Consider the following 18,701-nt stretch of genomic DNA (forward strand, 5'->3'; position numbering starts at 1 on the left):
CATGGGATCAGTTTAAAAAGAGCCAGTGTTTGCAGACAAGCCATTTGTTTTCCTTTGAGTGTTTAATTTGTTTATTCCTGTTTTCAAATAATCCCCAAGCAATATAGTTCCTGTAGCTGTGATCATCATGAATTCGAGTTATTCACCTCCCAGAGGGTCAGACCTTTCATCAGTATGCCATTGGCACAGAGCTGCAAGTGTTGCATATTCATTGTCCAGGACACCAGCTAGAGTGCAAAAAAGCCTGACTTTTTTTTTGTTCTCAGAGCAAGGAAAACAATCCCTTCCCTTCTCCAGTCCCTTGATAAGGGTTTCTGTCCAATAACGGTGCTCTCTGCTCTGAGGCACATTTAACTGTGAAGTTTGCAGCGGGAGAGGCTTTCCTTCAAGCTGTTAGTGTTTTATCCTGGCAGGCTCCTCGAGGTTGTTGTGAGGAGTCTAGCCAGTTGGTGAGCTTTGTAATCTAAACCAGCTGTCCCAGGCTGAGGCCCCCATTTGCATTGTTTAACATACTTAGAAAATGAAGTGTTCATTTTTAACATTCCTCCTCCAATTGGTTTAATGCTGAATTACAGAAGAGAACTAAGCAAAACCAGGTGCTTTCTCTGTATTCTCTCCAGTGTCTGAGGAGGTACAGACGGCTCCCGATCTTCTCCATTACTTGCCATTTCATTCTTTGGACTATAAATGACAGAGGAACTGAAGTGCTAGCAGAGGGTAATGTTTGGAAAACTTTCTAGTTATTCATCAGCACAGACTCTGGGTTTTTTCCACCTTTCCCCAACGGTTTTGGACATGCAAGGATTAAGAAGGTAAGTGGTATGCATGAAACTTCTTTGTTTACTGACGGGAAACCTACTTGTGGAAAATAGCTGTGGCATGGACATGTTATGCCAATCCACTTGCAAAAGCCATTTGCAAAAGATGGGATCTCAGTGGTCAGAGGTGGGGAAAGACGATCTGCCTGTTATTGAAGCTGCGCTGTCTCTGACAAGTTCCTTCTTGATCTGTGCTTATACTCTGCGCATCTGCGGGAGTGCTGAACTGCAGCAGCAATGATCCCACTGGCTACAGTGATTGATTGAAGTTAATTAGTTACTATTGCAGAAGTTAATTACTAGTTTAAAATATTTTGCTTGCTGGGCAAGCTACTGTGACCAGCTGCATGTAGTGTTGATAGGTTGTGCTGCATTTCTGTTAATAATTCTTGAGGGGATTTTAGATCTAAAGTAACGAGCAAATTGAGATCATGGGTGCAGACAGAACACATATGAGGCAGTAAGGTCACTCCCCCACCAAGAGGAAAGAATATATCACCTTGTAGCAAAGGAAACTAAAGCCTGTCTAAAAATGTTTGCATTTTGTCTGACTGTTTTATGGGGCATTTTGTTATTGTGCACTGTCCTGCAGCAATGTGCAGCACAGCCCAGTTGCTGCATGTGTCAGTATTCTTCTATAACCTGTTGTATTCCCTCCCAATGCTTTTCTCACTCTATGCAAAATAAGTATGCAGTCTTTATAGAAATGTACATTTTAAAATATCTTCAGAAAGATCTGAGGAATCAATAAATTAAGTGTAAGCCTAAATGGATAAAATTGTAGTTTGAATGCTTTACATTGGACTCTAAGGAAAACTCTGTGCAGAATTTGCCTTTCCTTGTCACTCAAAAGTTGCCAACAAGCACAATCTGTCTCCATACCACTATGAACAACCATTTTAGGGTTTATGTTTACTTTTCAGAGCTTGTCAAATTTGTTGTAATGTGTCGGTCATTGTGTGTGGTTTTGTCTGATGCATTTGTAGGTCTTGCTCAGCAGCTCAGTCTGCACTCTGGAAATCAGGGACAGCTCTAAGAGAGAAAGTTGGCAGCTCACATGGGTAGCAGAACTAAGGCTACCTAAAAAATCCCCTGCTTCCTGTACTGGTTTTGTGGGAATGTATTGTATCCAACTGCCATTTAGGATTACAATCCAAGATAAGCAAGGTGTGGGTCTAATGGTACTAGGAAGTTTTACATTAATCAGCAGCAAAATACTGAAATCCACAGGACCTAGAAAAAAGTAGTTTCTGACTGTGCTTTCGTGGTTTTCTATCTGTTAGTAAATATTTGGAGGTGGGAGGTTACTTGACCAGAATTTTTATGCTCCAGGTAAGGAGCTCCAAAAACAGGCATAGGGCTCTTTTAGAGAGGGATCCTCATCTTTCAGTTGCAGTGGAGGGAGACCCAGTAGGGAGCACTAGATGTGAAGATGATATACCTGGGTAAGGCTCCATTGGAGATAACAGCTTCTGGTAGCTGGTGACCTGGCACAGTGTGTCTCCTTCAGGACTGAGTAAAGGGATGGAATCTGGCCCCAAGAAAACGGATTCATCTCAGATAGAGCCTCCTGGGGATGAAATGCGGTTTAGCGGTTGGAGCAGCTGGCTTGGGTTCAGGACCTCCTGCGTGACATGTCTGCAGCCCTGCCAACACTTCACGCTGTGAGCTTAGGCAGGGCCTTGCTTGGGTTTGCCCATCTGTAAAGCGTGCACAGTGTGCAAGAGGAGCTTTCATTTTTGCAAAAGAAAGGTGTCAGAGAGGGGGAAAACTGCTTTATGGAATATTGCACACTTGTTCATTCAACAGCTGCTGCAGGGGGTGTCATAAAAATTAGATTAGCCCATAGAAATGTACAATTTCAATACAACTGGATTTCAATCCCAGTTGCATAAAACCATAGTACCATCAGAGTCACTGGCTCTGAGATTTATCTGGCCCTTATCTGGAGTTATATTACTCCTTCTCCAAAGGCCAAATTCGTGTTAGCAAAACTGTGGAATACACTGAAGTGTCACTAGAAATTCATTTGTCCATGTGTATTTAATTCTATGCAATAAGCCTGGATATCAGAAGGTTTTCAGCCTATTTTCTATGCGCATTACAGGATACTGACTGCTTTCACACTGGCTGTCTGCCTTTCAAGCCCTGGAAAAGCACAGGTGAGAGGTGCATGCAGAGATGTGTGTACTGCTTTGTACTAAGTGCTATGTGGCATGAAACTTAACTGGCTGGCAGGTGGATAGGAAGCTCTGTGGTCTGGGGTTTACATGGAAAGGAAGTTGTGTGGTCTAAGGGTTTAGAGGGGAGAACTTGGAGCCAGCAGGATTCTGGAGTTGAACATGGATTGAGCTTATTGACTCATCCTTGCCAGCTCAGCAAAATATCCAGAAACCTGGACCTCACTGAAAATCTGATTCTGCCTCTAAACTGAACACTTCTGGAACAGGAAATAAGAAAAACTCTCCCATGAAACCAGAGACTGCTCAGTTCTATTGTGAGAAACATCCATATTTGGAAAATTCATTCATATAATACATCTTTTTCTGTGTCTAGCAGGATCAAGTCTTAAGACTGTTTCATTTTGGACTGTGATCCTAAATGACTGTATCCCAGTTTTCATTTTCACTTATGCCCAAACCCATTTCTGTTCAAGAGGGTGGAAGTAAAGCAGTCCAGTTCTTGAAATAGCAGAATCATTAGTTCTTTGTGTGCTCAGGCTCCAAGTAACTTTAAATCAGGAGAAACTGTTCCTAAAGGCATGTTGTTTGGATTTCTAGTTGATAGTCCAGATATATTCGGAGTCCAGAGCTGTGTTTCTAAATACCTTTGCCAAAAGCCTCTGAAATGTAGTTGTTTTTCTTCTATTACATTGAAAATTTCCTGCACAAGTCATGCTTATTAATATTCTGGTGATTATTGGATCTGTATGGGAAATGCTTTTCATGCCCCTGGAGAATTTTTGAGATGTCTTTAAGGGTTTGTTTTTATAATTTAAAAAATATTGTTTACACTAGAATTTTTATAAAAACATCTTGTAGCATAAATTAATTTTTGAAGTTACTTTAAAAAGCAACTTGAAGCTGAAACAACAGCAATATTTCTGAAGACACTCAAACTGGTAATTTTGACAATATTGGAATCTTTTCTAGAATAAAGTTCTAGAAAGTTGTTGAAACCAGTTCTACAGCAGTTTCAGTGTTTCTGAATCATCATTTTTTGACCAAAATAAAATTATTTTGTTAACAACTATTTCAGCTTTTCCAGCTAACCTAGGTGTAGTGTATGTACACAAAAAGGAGAGCAAAAGGTAGAGAACATACATTCTTTAAAACATGAGGGTGATTATACATTCTCCCATTAGAGTCTCTTGGCTTTCCACAACATGATACTAAAGCATCTTGGAATGCCAAAACAAATGAAGGCAGAATTCCTCCATACTGTCTGACACTTCTAGCAGTGGTTTTGTGTATTCATATGTGCAAGTGGCAGGTGCAGTCCAAACAGTGCCATGTGTTTCACTTCATGTCCTGTCCCTGGTTCCTGCAATGACCCACTTCCACTGACTCACCCCTCTAACCCTCTGTCTCCCATCTACAACTTACTACTTTTCCAAAATCATCAAGTACTTTACTCTTCCACTTATTTCTTCCATAAAGTCAAAAAATAAGTGTCTTTATCATTAAGAAACAACAAAAAAGGAAGAATCTTGAACACACTCTGTCCCTCTGCCCTCTGGTTGCTTCAGTGGTTCCTGTTTCCTGGATATCTCTTGCTTACATTGCCTAGTACAACCTATTTACTGGAAGATCTTGTGCTTGTGTCAATTGCTTGGTCCCTTGCTAAATAGCTGGAGGCCCAGTCAAAAACTAGGAAGAGCAGGGAATCATTTTAACAGGCTTTGAAAGCACTATCACCAGGACTTTCACCAGTTTAGAGATGCTGAGGTCACTGAGGAGGTACTGAAGACTCAAGGCTTCAGCCCTGATAATGACTAACACCACAGAACAGGAAGGAACAAGGCTTCCAGTAACCTCGAATGCCTATAACATGTTGTATAAAGATTTATCCTCTAAAAATTACAAGGTTTGGTGGACAAGAAGAGCCTTATTTTTTTAAGCTTGTTATGTTTCCACTATGGCTCTGGATCAGTCAATGCCTGACGTGTTGTGTGCTGAAGGGGCTGCCTGGGGAGCCCGTGAGAGATGTAACAAGTACCTTGAGATGAACCCCCCTGTTCTGGCAAAAACAAGACCCCAAACTAGAAGGCTGTAATTCTGTGCTAACAACTCATAACACATCGTACCCCTGTACTCATAACACCTTGGTGACCCCTGGGCAGAGGAACAGCCTGACACTGCCATCACCTGAGGGTGCCACTCCTGAGCTAAGGGGTTGGAATCTGTGCTGAGGCCTCGGGTTCATGGCTTGCTGACTGTCCTTTGGGGAAGGGACTTTATTTTGTTGTACTGTATCGTGCTGAACAATTGTATCAATCATAATAATCCAGATGAGCATTTGATTCTGCAAACCTCTTATTTCACCATCACTGAGTGTCCTTTTTTCTCTCATTTTAGCAGCAATGCACTAATGGGTTTGACCTGGACCGTGCCTCTGGGCAATGCTTAGGTAGGACTTCAATTAAACCAATATATTTAAATTTGGGTTCAGAAATCCTGAATTTATTGAGTTAACATTGTGTTGCTCTTACTATGTTTTAGATGGAAAGTTCTTACTGTGTGACAAATATGTGTGCTTGTATGCATGTATATACAAAAAATATGTGTATATATAAATATGTGTGTCTGTGTGTGTATGTGCCTTTACATAGCACTGATCTTTGCCATTGTTGAGATACTAACAGGAGGCTGTCAGAGCTACTCAAACAACAATGATGCATTTTGATAGGACCTCAGTGTAGCTGCCAAAGGATGAGGGCTCTTCACCCTCCTTCTTTTTCTCCTTCAAACTCAGGATTTATTGTCTTTGTTGCCTGCCTCCACCTGTAGGCTCAAATAAAGTATTCCATTCTCAGAAACTGAAACTCCAAGTAAACTGAATTGAGGTAGTGTAAGGAAATCTGCACTTTGCCCAGTAGCATCTTTTTGTCAATGGCAATCCAGGGCAGCATCTTCTACTTGCAATAAAGTCACTCAAACAGAAAGGGGAAAACCTGCAGCAGATTGTTTGCCCTGCTATAGCCTACTGTTTCTGTGGCCCAAGAACCGGGGAATGCTCAATTTGGGCTAAACTGGTTGTATCTTTCTAAATTTAATTCAGCAACAATCTCAAACAAAGCAAGAAAGAGGCCTGAACTGTGTCCCCAGATCCAAGCATCCCTAACTCAGAGGGAGGGAACTCGAGACTTCCAAAGCAGGATCCAAATTTCACAGCTGGGCAGACCAAACCATCAGTTTCTGAAATCCTGATCTGCATGTTGTGGTTTGGACAGAGCCTCCAGCAGGAGCAGGCAGTAGCATGCTGCAGCCATGTGTAAATCACTGTTTAAACCAAACTTCTATGGAATAGCGAAGCAGGCCTTGTCCTCTCCCTCTATCCTCTAATAGTGGAGTAAATGAGTAGATCACAGGGTATGTTGAATATAAGGGATGTTTCCTGTTTTAGTACTATCTAACTTCAAATTGAGGCTCCACAAGGAAGGATTAGCCTTTTGGATGGAGAATATTATTTTTTTTTGTAACATTTTGCAAAAAACATGTTAACTGTTTTTTGATAGGTCCCATTAAAGAGCAATCACTCTTTAAACCTTTGCAATTTCGTTGCAGATATTGATGAATGTCGGACTATTCCGGAGGCCTGCAGAGGAGACATGGTGTGTGTCAACCAGAACGGTGGCTATTTATGTGTGCCCCGAACAAACCCGGTGTACCGATCACCGTACCTGAGCCCCTACTCCAACGTTTACCCTCCGCCCCCAGCACCCGGCCCCGTTCCCAACTACCCCACTGTTACCCGGCCTCTCATGTGCCGCTTTGGTTTCCAGCTGGATGAGAACAATCAGTGTGCTGGTAAGTCGTAGAAATCGTTCTTCTAGATTTTCATTTATATTGAAGCTTGCCTGACATTGCAGGAGCAACTGTCCTGCAGTTGTCCTTCAGTTAATGCTGCAGTCAAGCCCAGTATTTTGAAGTCAAATTTTTTTTTAAGGATGCGAGCTGTATGTTTCATGTCATCATTATTCAATGCAAACTAAGATATGACTCAGTCCTATCATTTAAGCAGGAAAGCCACTTTCATGAAAGAAGTAATGTTTTTATGAGATAAACAACCATCTGATGGCAGGTGATTTGTTAGTGCATCAAAAGCATGACTTTTATGCTTATGATTGTGTCCATGAGAGAGAAGGTGGCCCTTCATTTGAAGTGTTAGGTGGGGAAACTTCATTCATCTCTTGGCTGTATGTGAGCTGGTCTTTGACAAGAAAAAAAGCCTAAACCAGAGAAGCCATGAGCTTTCAACAGACAATTTTACCTCTCTTTAGACTAAGGAACAGCACTTACTTCAAAACTGCTGCAGAAAAACACAAGAGCTAAAACTGACTTGTCTTTTGGGCTTATTCTGCCCTAATGTCTGAAATTTCTGGTGAGACTTGGTTGCAGATGATGCACTTTCTTTGTTGCCCTACTGAGGAGACAACAAGAGCTTCACAGGAGCTTTGAAACTCTAGAGTTAAATTCAGCTAACATTTGGGACACATTTTTTCTATTTGAATCATTGTCCTTTCCAAGGTGGGGAAAATATATCTTCTAACCAGCACTCACAGTAATACTGACTGGAAAATTTAAAAAAAAAAAAAAAGGAAAATCATAAACCCTGGAGGTTTTTGAGGAGATTTTTAATCCTAGGATCACTGAAGAGTTTGTTGTAAAATAAGCATTTTTACTATCTGATTCTTTGAAAATGGCCTCTAGTCCTTTTAATCTTAGCAAATTGATCAACCTGTTATTTTATCTACTGATTTGTAGATTTCCAGGAGTGTTTTCATTTTGCTCACTTTGCTGTAAATGATTCAGTAAATGGGGTAGTTAGTAGAAAAGAAGTGCTGAAATGAAACCTCTGAATTATACTGTCTGGTCTGCTCCATGCAAACCAGAAAAATCAAAACAGGAAAATTTAGGAAACTTTTACGGTGAACTTTCCAGCCTCCAAAGGGCACGCATGTTCCTATCTATGCTGACAGAAATGGGAGGACTAATATTTTTTTTCCACTCAGGGCTCTTCACTTCTGTCATTTTAACTTTCAAATATTTGGGATTTAATTGTAAAGAAAGTTTAGTGATGAGAGACATTAATGAGAATGCATGGGAAAGGACAGGCTGCCATTTGAGCACCACAGCAAGCTGGGAGCAGTTTTATAAGTCTACATCAGATTTGAATTTTTGTAGATGACGTGACAAAGGAAGAAAAACAAAACTAAAGGAAAACAAGACCTGTCAGGGGTCTCTGCTGGGTTAGATTTCATTTTTTATTTAATGAAATTCTCTGGAGACATTCACTACCTTGATGCAGTATTTATTGTTGTATCTGTGTGTGTCAGGATTCCGGGAGCAGTTAACAAGGTTATGTGCAGCGCTGTGCTTGAAGTCCTTGAAGGAAAGACATCAGGAAACCTTGACAGGCTCCTCAGGAGCAACCAAAATTTTACCCAGGTCATTCAAGAAAGTCTGACCCACAGTATCATGGCCTCCATAAGCCAATAAGCATCACTCATGTTAATGGTATTTCAGTTGCTCTGTGCTTACCTCCTTGTCCATATCCAGCATGTTCTTAGGCTACAAAGAACTCAGGATACAAAGGGCTAATTTTGTGGTGGAATGGTTGAAAAGAATGAACTAGAAGTAATTTTGCCCAGTAGCTGAGCCACTATGTAACAGGTTTGTTATGTTGGTGTTCAGACACCACCCTCTAGCACCGTCTTTCCAAATAAAATTAGTCAAAGGTATTTCCGTTAGAGATAATGAGATTTTCTGCTATTGACAGCAGGAGAACCATAGCTCTTGTGCCAATGTGTCTGAGCAATCTGCAGATTTTAACAGAGTACACATTTTTGTCTGGTCAGATATGGAGTTACAGATCAGGGTCACATTTTCTACTGCTAGGACAACAGAAATCTTTACTTTCACTTTGAATTTCAGTCAAAACAGTTTATTAAATACAGGAGCATTTTCTGGGAGACTGGGAGAGTTGAAGCACTGAGGTTGTTCAAGAGACTTCCAAAGTGAAACAGGACAAAAATTTGATCTGAAAGTTGTGTGAGTTTAAGAAGCTCTTTCTATTTTTTTTCTACCACTCAACAAAATGTAGGGAGACTGCAAGAAGGTTGCTCTGTCCCAGTCTGGCACCTGGCCTGCCTGCCAAGGCCCCGCATTCCTTGGCTCTCAAGGGAATGTGTACCCCTGGCTGTTCACATAACATTCCCCCTCGTGGGGCTGATATATTTCCATGCAGCAAAAAAAGAGATATTATCTATTCTTCTCCCTTTCAAGCTTTTTGGCCTCATCCTTTCTGGCCTGCATGGTCACAGACAGTGGTAAAGTGTCCACAACCCTTCCCTATCCTGGTCACCACTCAGTCTTGCCAAGATTCTTTCATCTCCAGATCTTGTCCTTTATGAAAACAAAATTTTCCTGGGTCAAGTGCCTCTCAAAGACACCTGTCTGTGATGGCTTTGCTCAGTCCAGTGTCCTCTGTGTGCTGCAGAAGTACCTGTTGCCATTTGTGACAGCAGACAGAGAAATGTTTTAATGATAATTACTTCTTAAGTCTTCTGTGGGTTTGATTCCTAATATGTGGTATTTTTTACCCCTGGAGTTGCTGAGTGCTTTATATTCTGTTTATGTAAGTGGTCTGTGTTTTCAACAACATAGAGTTTTTATAAATCATTCCAAAGCAGGTTGGGAATGATTTATAACCACAATTAATGTTGGAATAAAAGACCACATACAGAAAAAAGCAAAGAACATCTAGTGCAAGAGCACTGTGTGAACTGTTTGTCTTCTAACATTACTTCTCTATAAATACAGAATGGGTTAGTCATAATAATGACTTTTTGCGCAAGGAACTTGGTCTAGTAACTGTTGGCTCCAGATTACTGGAGTGAGGGCCTGTGTTCTCACATTATACATTCGTAAGCTGAGAGCTCTTTCCAGTTTCCTTTCACTCCACCTTGCTGTTTCCTGATTTACAATGATATTCAAAACATGCCTCAAACACAGATCCTTCTGGGCATTGTGGAAAGAACTGTACTGGGTGGGCTCTTATTATTGCTTTCTCTCCAATTAATGCAAACTCACAATGTGAGGAGATGATGGAGTTGGAAAGGGTTGAATAGAGAGTTCAGAGAAAGCAGACCTCAAAGACAGAGATAAATGCTAGGAAAAGTACAAGCACAAGGTGAGATGAGTATGACCTAGATACAGAGAGAAGGGAGGAGGGCAGAGGAGGTAATTTAAAAAAAAAAAACAACAAAACATGCTATTTTTAAAGCAAAAGGTAAAGGAAGAAGGAAATGGAAGGATGCTGTCTCCAAGTGCAAGAGAGAATTGGTTTTCATGCCCCATTTGTGCAGTAGTTACTGCTTCAGCTTTCCTCGTTTCTCAGAGATTGGCAGGACCTCCTACATTCCCCACCTATGGGTCCCCAGTCCTACATTTGTGGAGTGAAACTCCTTCCTTCAAAAGATTACCTTTGCACAGATGGGTTTTAGATCATTATCATTTATACTGCAAGCATACCTAAACCCCACATCCAAGCCTGCAATTGTGCTGCCCTGCCTTGTGCCCAACCTCATTAAGAGCAGCCTATGTCTAGATGAGTTTTCAAGCAAAATGAAGGAACCAGATGTTCCTGTGTGGGGAAAGAGGAGGGAAATGAAGAGACAGAGAACTGAAAGGAGGTGCCCAGGTCTTGCATCAGGCTCATGGCTGTGCTGGGATAGAGCCCAGAGTTCCTTATCCAATGGCTTAGCCATCAAGCCAGGCTGCCTCTTCCTAATGACTTTCCTAGTGACCTCTCTGTGCATATAGAAACAGGAGGAAGAAAAGTAGGGAAATGCAGCAAGGAGATTATGCCTTACAATGGTTTGTATAAAGAAAATAAAAACGGAATCCACTCCCACTATTTCCTTTTTTAACCCTATTTGGTTCAGCTCTGTGTCTTTCCCTTTTCCTCTTGGTCTGTGAGATAATCTCTTTTGCTGCTCCAGATGGCCAGTTCCTGAAGGTTATGCATGATCCCTGTTAGGAAATGACTGCCATCATGTCCAAATTAACCAGAAAAAGAAGGAAAGATTACATGAGAACAAGAGGCTGAGCTCAGACTTCTGAAAGTATAGGTAATTGTTGACAGTTCCTGATTAAATTAAGGGCCATGATATGTAGCTTTTACTTGTAGTATGGTTTTCCTGATGGGCTTTGTAGGAGGAAACGTGAATTGAGACCTCATGCTGCCATAGCAATGGGAAAGTTTCCTCTCAAGCATCTCAAGAGTTTATAGCTGGTGGCTAAGGCTTGGGTTGGAGGAGTTTGTGTTCAGTTCCCAGCTTTGCCATAAGGCATGCCATTCCTGGAGTCACCATCCCCGGAAGTGCTCAAGAAATACCTGGACATGGCAGTCAGTACCGTGGTCTAGGGGACAACATAGTCAAAGCTTACACTCGATGGTCTCAGAGATCCTTTCCAACAAATGATTCTGTGATTCTGTGATTTTGTACTGGATATTTTGGGGCTAAAGTGAAATAATATTAATTTTCAGGATGATACCAAGATTAATTTCACAAGGGAATGATAGGTGGGGAGGTGACTTCCAGGCAAGTATCATGTAAAGACACACAAACAAGAGAAAAGGGTCCAGTTTAATAATTCTACAGCAGTGAAGCTCAAGGTGAGACATTTGGATAACAGTTACTTCCCCAACTGTCCTGGTTCCAGCCAGGACAGGGTTCATTTTTTGCAGTAGCTGGAGGGGGCATGGCCAGGACCCAGAAGTTATTCTATACCCCCTCATGTCATTGCTGGGGGTGGGCAAAGGGACTGTGTCTTCCAGGAAGAAGGGGTTCCTTCCAGCTGAGAAAATTCATCCAGGGTTGTTTAATGTCCAGGCTGCAATGAGAATTTTTGCATGTGAATCACTCTCTTCTGTACACTTTTATCATTAATATTATTGCTGTTATTGTTCATTTTCTTATCTCATTGCTGTTTCCAGTAAATTGTTCTTATCTCAACCTGTGATGCCTTTTGTGCCTCCAGTAGGAGTGGGGGGTGGGGGGGGGGAGCAGTTTGTGGTTTTTTTAGTGGAAGTACTAAATTGGAAAATAACATTCCTAAGCCACGACGCCAGTGCACTAACCTGGCTGGAATTCAGTGGCCAGTTTTATCTATGTTTCTGCATGGATCAGAGAAGAGGGAAAGTCCAAGCCCTTTATCTGTATCTCCAATTTGCTTCAAGGAATATCTGTGCTACAAAATCTTTTAGTATCTGTTTGATCCTGGAGTTTTTCAATTGTCTTCTACTTATGCTGTATTTGTTTCATGTTTTAGCACAACTCAAGTTGGTTTCCCCTTGATTATTTAATGTAATGAAACTAGACAACCCAGGTAAAATAAACATGTGGAAAATACAAACTATGTACATTAAGGTTCAAGACCATAAGTCAGGAGAGTAATGAAAGAAGGATCGTTTACATCCTGGAGTACAGACATACTTAACATAATCCTGCCCCATTGGATAAACCCACTTTATACAGCTCCAGACAAACATAACTATAAATCTTTTAGATCCAACTTCTGTGCTTCTGATCTGATGGTCTGATCTATTCACAATCCCAACAATCTCCATAAAGATAATCACGAGTTAACTATAAAATAATCACGGGTTAAAAGGTACATCTGAAAACAGTCAGAGCTCCTTCCTCCCTCAGGAAACCATTGCACCAGCACAGAGAATGGGCAGGGGCTGAGGAAAGGCAAGACTCATCCAGCCACTACAGTAGGGTGCATCAGTAGAGTCATTCCTACAGAAATCTGACCATCAGTAAAAGTATCCTGTCCAGCTTACCATGGGGAATGAGGGTCGAAATGCTGTTTTTCACTGAAGTTAATCCATTTGTAGTAGAGAAGTCAGCTTGATAGAAAAAGCTGCTGTACATATCGATCTGTAGCACGGTAAACTGAGCCTTCTGTGGCTTGGCTTGTTCCTGCTTTCATTCCTCCCTAAGTGCAGTGTGGGAGGAACACAGTCCGGTAGTTAAAGCACAGGCAAGTGCTTCATTTATTTGTGAAACTTCTACTACTAACAAAGGAATGGGTAGAATTGAACCAAGAAATATAACATGCAAGCCAATAATGCTGGCATGTTATTAAGCAAACGGGCACTCTTCACTGGAATGAAAACTAGCCGGCTCCTGAGTATTCAAAGTGTAACAGCAGGAGCAAGCCCATCATTCTGCATGTCAGTGCCTTTCAAGCACCACTCACTGACTGTATTTATGTGTGATGATGTGAAAAGTGAAAACAGAATAAATACAACTACAGTATAGCCACAACTGATCTTGAATGAACTACAGTCATGCTGGGTGGGTAGATGGACAACAACTGGAGACAAAAACACTTAGACCCATGATTAGAGTCTCTACTGACTTTGGTGAAGATCTTAAAGCAGAAGTTCTTGTAGTGAATTGATTAGGTTTAACTTAAGCTGTCTTGAACTCAACCTTAAGTATTTTGTGGTCAGTAAGACCATAAGATCAGTCAGGTACCATATTTTTCTCCTGCTAAAACACTGATACCACAATAAGGATTTCCTAGATTTTGTGGCATTCCTTGACATTTCGAGGTCAGGATAGACAGGTGGTCAGATCATCATCTTATGATTAAAAATTGTGACCACCAGGAGTGTTTGAATTTGGTTTCAACTTTACCTTGAGCTAAACTGATTCTGTCTGTGGAAGTGTGCATCTGCTGTTTGGGAGTGATTGAATGTTTTCTAGTTTCTTTTTTACTGAGCTGTGAGCCAGGAGGGAAGCACAGTGGTATACTGAGGGGAACAGCTGAATGAGAACGGGTAATGTTACAAAAAAACCATTACGGATTTGTGTGCAGAAAAGGGGCATAAGCACAGAAGGGACAGTGTCCATGTCTTGTTGGATGTGCAGACTACAGTCCAGACACAGGAATATTGAAATCTTTCTAGACTGTGACCTCTCTATCACATCATGTGTTTCAATTTTCCCTCTTTCTTGGAACTGTATGATACTTTGGTATACAAAGTGGCAAGAACCCAGGAATCTCATCTCCCTTGAGATCTGTAGACTACAGAGGGAAAGGGTATGCAAGGAAAAGAAGTTCAATTGATACTCTGGTTTAATGGCCTCCGTTATGTTTGGTCTCTGAAATGGGGGTTATTGGTCACCGGGCTCTGAGCCAAACAATACACAGACTTCAGTTGTCACCCAGAGCTGGTTGGCAGGAGGTTACATCTGACTCAATTCAGAGGAGCAGTAATCATGCCCAGCCTGCCATATCCCCTGGCATGTGCTGGCCAGGGCAGGGCTCGCACCCTGCCATTAATCCCAGAGTGATTCCTTAGACTCACTGCCAGCAGTGGTTTGATATGTGGGGCTTTGTTGCTGCCTTGCCTCTATTATGTCTTGCTTCCAGGGATTTCAGCAGTGCCAAATCAGTTAAGGCCACTATGTATCAATTAGCTCTGTCGGCTCTGGGGTAGATTTCATGAGCTTTCCTTTATGGAATAGCTGTCATGCAAGACAGTCCCACCAACTAGACAATTCCAGGGCTTAAAAGAAAATCAAATCACTTAACAGTGCTGGAAAACTGACAGGTGTCATGAGTACCCTGCCCCAGTCTGTCAGCTCTTTGGCTTGTCTTTCTCTCATTTTCCTATGAGTGGCACTTTCTTTACCTTCCTGTGGCATAATGTGCAGAATTCAGTATGTGATAGTCTCTCCTCACCTGGAAGGCTGATTTATTTCAGTGCCCTTCATAGCACCAGCACTCTACTCAGGCCTCTGTCATTTTTTGCATATATTTGCATCACCCACAATGCCTAGAGATGGCAGTGTTCTCAATTACTTAAAAGTCACTGTTTTTCTTGGCCTCTCCCTTATATGTTTTGGGTCAGTCTTGTTTCTTTTCATTTGGTTCCAGCCTGAAATTGGCCATGGTTATATGTCACAATATAGATGTTAAGCCAAAATATATAGAAAATATGAATTCTCTTCTTTGCCAGTATAAACCAGCCAAATGGACCATATGTTTTGCCAGACTCTATAGAAAGTGATAATGTGCTGGCACTGTTCCTTTGTCCTGTCCCTAAAACACCAGACCCATGACAGAGCTGCCACACAGAAATGGAAGAGCTGCCTGGAGTAAGATGTTGCATGGAGTTTAACATAGTCCGACCCCTTAATCTGCCAGTTCTCTGCCTTCCCATTTTACTACTTCAATGACATGAGAGAATTTTTCAAAGAAAATAAAGCTACTAGACTATAAATGTGTATTACAACCAGCCCAGTTCAGGGCAATTTTTTCAGCATTCTGCCTCTTTTCTGAGATGTTCTGCCCCTTGGGGATGACAAGATGTGCTGAAATCCATCTTCATTTCTAACACTAGCAAAACCTTCTCTTCTTTCAACTGTAACTCATGGTTGCAGGTGCTCTGTGGTATAAGACCACACTGCAGTGTGAGGAGAAGGATGGTGCACAGGATAGGCAGTAGTATTGGTGTCAGGACAGCTGAAATGCAGGCCCAGGTCCCTGAAGCTTGGTTAAGTCCCCTGCTTTCACTGACCTACATCCTCCATGGGAGTTCAGTGTATAAATGCCCATTAGTCTGGTCTGCAGCCTTTGTCATGGGCTGGCAGTACAACCTCAGACTCCTTTGCTCAATATTGCTTCCAGAACTGACTACTTCTCTGAGGAATCTCAATATCCAAGCAATCATCTGGAAACCCTGGAGGGGTCTGGGTTTTCAGGAAGAGACCTTTAGCATTTTCTGAAAGTTGGGGTGTGAATGGTGTCTTCTCTTAGGCAAGTCTGCAAGTTTGAACATACAAACTCCTAAGTCCATCTGGAAAATTTTCTTGCTTTTTCTATGTATTAGCTCTACGTCAGTTACATGCTACTACAGTGAGAATAAATCTGTTTGTATCCATGAAGCATTCAGATACTGAAAATAAAAGAAGTGCTTCAGCTAAACAGGGAGAGTCTAGGAGGAGAGGGAGAAGAATGCACCATAAACTTGCAGGGTCTGAAAGCATCCGCAATCTACTACTTAGTCTGAGACTGTGTTGTTTGATTTTGGTTTCCTTTTGGTTTTTTTTTTCCACAAAATAATTTTAACACTGCTTTTTTAATAATATTTTGCTCTTGCTTTTTTTTTTTTTTTTTTTTAGAGTAAAATTTTTGTTTTCCATTCAGCCCCCTAAGTAAATGAAGTATTAACTTGTGAGTCAGTAAATTGCTGGTTGGATTAAAGGCATTAATTGGCTTTGTGGTACAACCAGCATATCTGTAGGTAACACTGAATGGGAAGATTGTATAAACAGTATACAATATAAACAGTATACAATATAAACAGTAATACACAGAAGTCTAGGAAAGATACAATTGTGATCAGGAAATTAAGGGACTGGAACCCAGCAGTAGTTGAAAAGATAACCTAACACAGGGTTATCTGGTGGAAGATGATCAATAGAAGGCAGTGACATCAAGAGCAGTGTAGCATTAGGCAGTTTCTGGCAGTGTTACTAAGACTTCTCATTCCATAAGAGAGCAAACAATACTTCAGAATGTTCTGTTGAGAATGGCTCCAACCTACTGACATTGGGTGTAAGTATTTTACTACCAGATAAATGTAGACAAGTTTATGGAAATTTCAGTATAGAGCAACACAAAGTTGGGGCCATTATTGAGGCTGACTTTGATTAAAAGAGTAAAGTGTATTGTAAAACTTAGGATAAGATGACAGTAATTGGATCTGTAAATGACAGAAGTAAAAGTTTGTATGGTGGGTGGTACAAAAGAATGATTATTGCTGAATAGGGTATAATTTGCTGAAAGGAAGGAAAATTACTTTCAGACTGAACATAATAAAGCCCTTTATGGCACTGCAGTGTATCAGGTTATACAAGAACACACTAGGTATGTTGTAGTGGAGGAATAGTACAAAATGTAACAGTAGAATCATTTAAAAGCTGCCTGGAAAAATTTTTACCAAGAAAGAGTCTCACACAAGTTGGGGGTGCAATGGATATTGTCAGGTGTGGTTTGCTGTACTTTTGAGTCCTTTGATATATCTCCAGCTTCCAGTGTGAACAGAGGCACAAAAGAAATCAGCATGCTTTATCTAACTTTGCAGAGAAGAGCTCATAGCACGGCTAAGAGCCTCCACCCATTCAACTACATTTATTGTCACTGTGGCTGAGCAACGCAAAACTGCGATAGCTTGAACGAGTAGCCTGACATCCCCTTTCCAAAGGAGGAATCTTGGAGCAGTGCAGAGTCTCTTTGCCAGACTGCCACTCCTTAATCCTGGAGCAGGAACCAGGCCAGGGAGAGGAGATGTGATCCGAAAGCCATAGCATGCTGCTAATTTCCTGCTATTGCAAACCCTGTGGGGAATCCCAAACCCAGCATAGGCTGGAGCAGCCTTGGATCATGCTCCTGTTCTTCAGAGGTAGACTGCAGCAATATATACAACACTCACTGCCAGCAATTCACTAAGCACTGCATCTGGAGCTTTATTTCAGAAGCAGATTGAAATTATTTTAATTAAAAGCAGGGCTGACTTTGTGATGGAATAGTCCAGACTTGTGCATTGACAGCTATCAGTCGATTTCATGCACTCATGACTGTAGCATGCCAACTTCAGAAAGGAGGTGCTTTTCCCCACTAATCAGTGCCGTTTGAAGATTCAGTTCTGTAAAACCTGGATTGTGTTTTTCAGGTGGTACATTGCATTTTGGGACAAATTTTTTTCCCATTAACATTTTCAAGAGGTTTAACTAGTCATAGATGAAAAGAGGTATAAGAGAACTTTACAGAGTTGTACATAGAGAACTTTACATGGTTGCACATAAGACTTCAAACACTGCCCATGAATTTAACTGAAAGAAATAAAAAAATTATCTCCATGTTTCTCAGACAATAAGCCCACATATAGATTTGAGTCCAGAGAACTATGGCAGAGGTGTGTCCTACACAGACTAGAGAATACCTCTAAAGATAATGAGTGGCTGACAATTTGCAGTATATCTATTAATGGCCCAGCAGGTCACATGCATTCTGGAGCTGGTAAGTGATGTTCATCATCTAGATACAAAATACTGTCATATTCTGCTCCACAAAAATCACAAGCTGGCATCTTGGGACAGCTTGGGCCATGAAACTGTTTCAGAAGTACATGATCTATCCATGGTTCATTCCCTTTGACCTGGGGAGGAACATGAAATGCTAAACTAAACATTCTCTGCAGTATCTGATTGGAGATGATTAGAAAGACTATGAATTGTTGAATGCTAATCATGCTAAGAATTTGCTAAGCCCTCTTCTGTCATGGAGACTGTGCCTGCTAAAATGAAGCTGCTCCCTTGCATGACTCAGTATGACCTGAGACCTTGTGGCAATAAGGGTTAATAAAATAATGTACTATGATAAAGAAAAAAATGTAAATTAACTTTACTGTACAGCAGGCCCACATGATGGAAAATTCACTGGGATGTACCTTCTAGAAAGTAAAAGCAGGAGTTTGCTCCAGGAAAAATCACAGAGATTAAATGTTCCTGCTGGTTCGAACATTGTCTCTTCTGTTTGTTTATTTATTTATTTTTCATTTTTTAATTACCCA

General features: G+C 41.1%; 1 protein-coding gene across 1 annotated transcript in view; it reads left to right on the forward strand.

Moving 5' to 3' along the window:
• The first annotated feature begins 512 nt into the window (after positions 1 to 512).
• Positions 513 to 18,701, forward strand: part of FBLN5 (fibulin 5) — a 45,480-nt gene continuing 27,291 nt past the window's right edge. The window contains exons 1-4 of the mRNA XM_053979318.1: positions 513 to 812; positions 2,926 to 2,980; positions 5,396 to 5,447; positions 6,605 to 6,847. Of these exons, the coding sequence (XP_053835293.1) occupies positions 721 to 812; positions 2,926 to 2,980; positions 5,396 to 5,447; positions 6,605 to 6,847 (442 nt within the window). The 5' untranslated portion in view covers positions 513 to 720. The remainder of the gene's footprint in view (positions 813 to 2,925; positions 2,981 to 5,395; positions 5,448 to 6,604; positions 6,848 to 18,701) is intronic.

Source organism: Vidua macroura, chromosome 6, assembly GCF_024509145.1.
Source record: "Vidua macroura isolate BioBank_ID:100142 chromosome 6, ASM2450914v1, whole genome shotgun sequence".
NCBI lineage: Eukaryota > Metazoa > Chordata > Aves > Passeriformes > Viduidae > Vidua > Vidua macroura.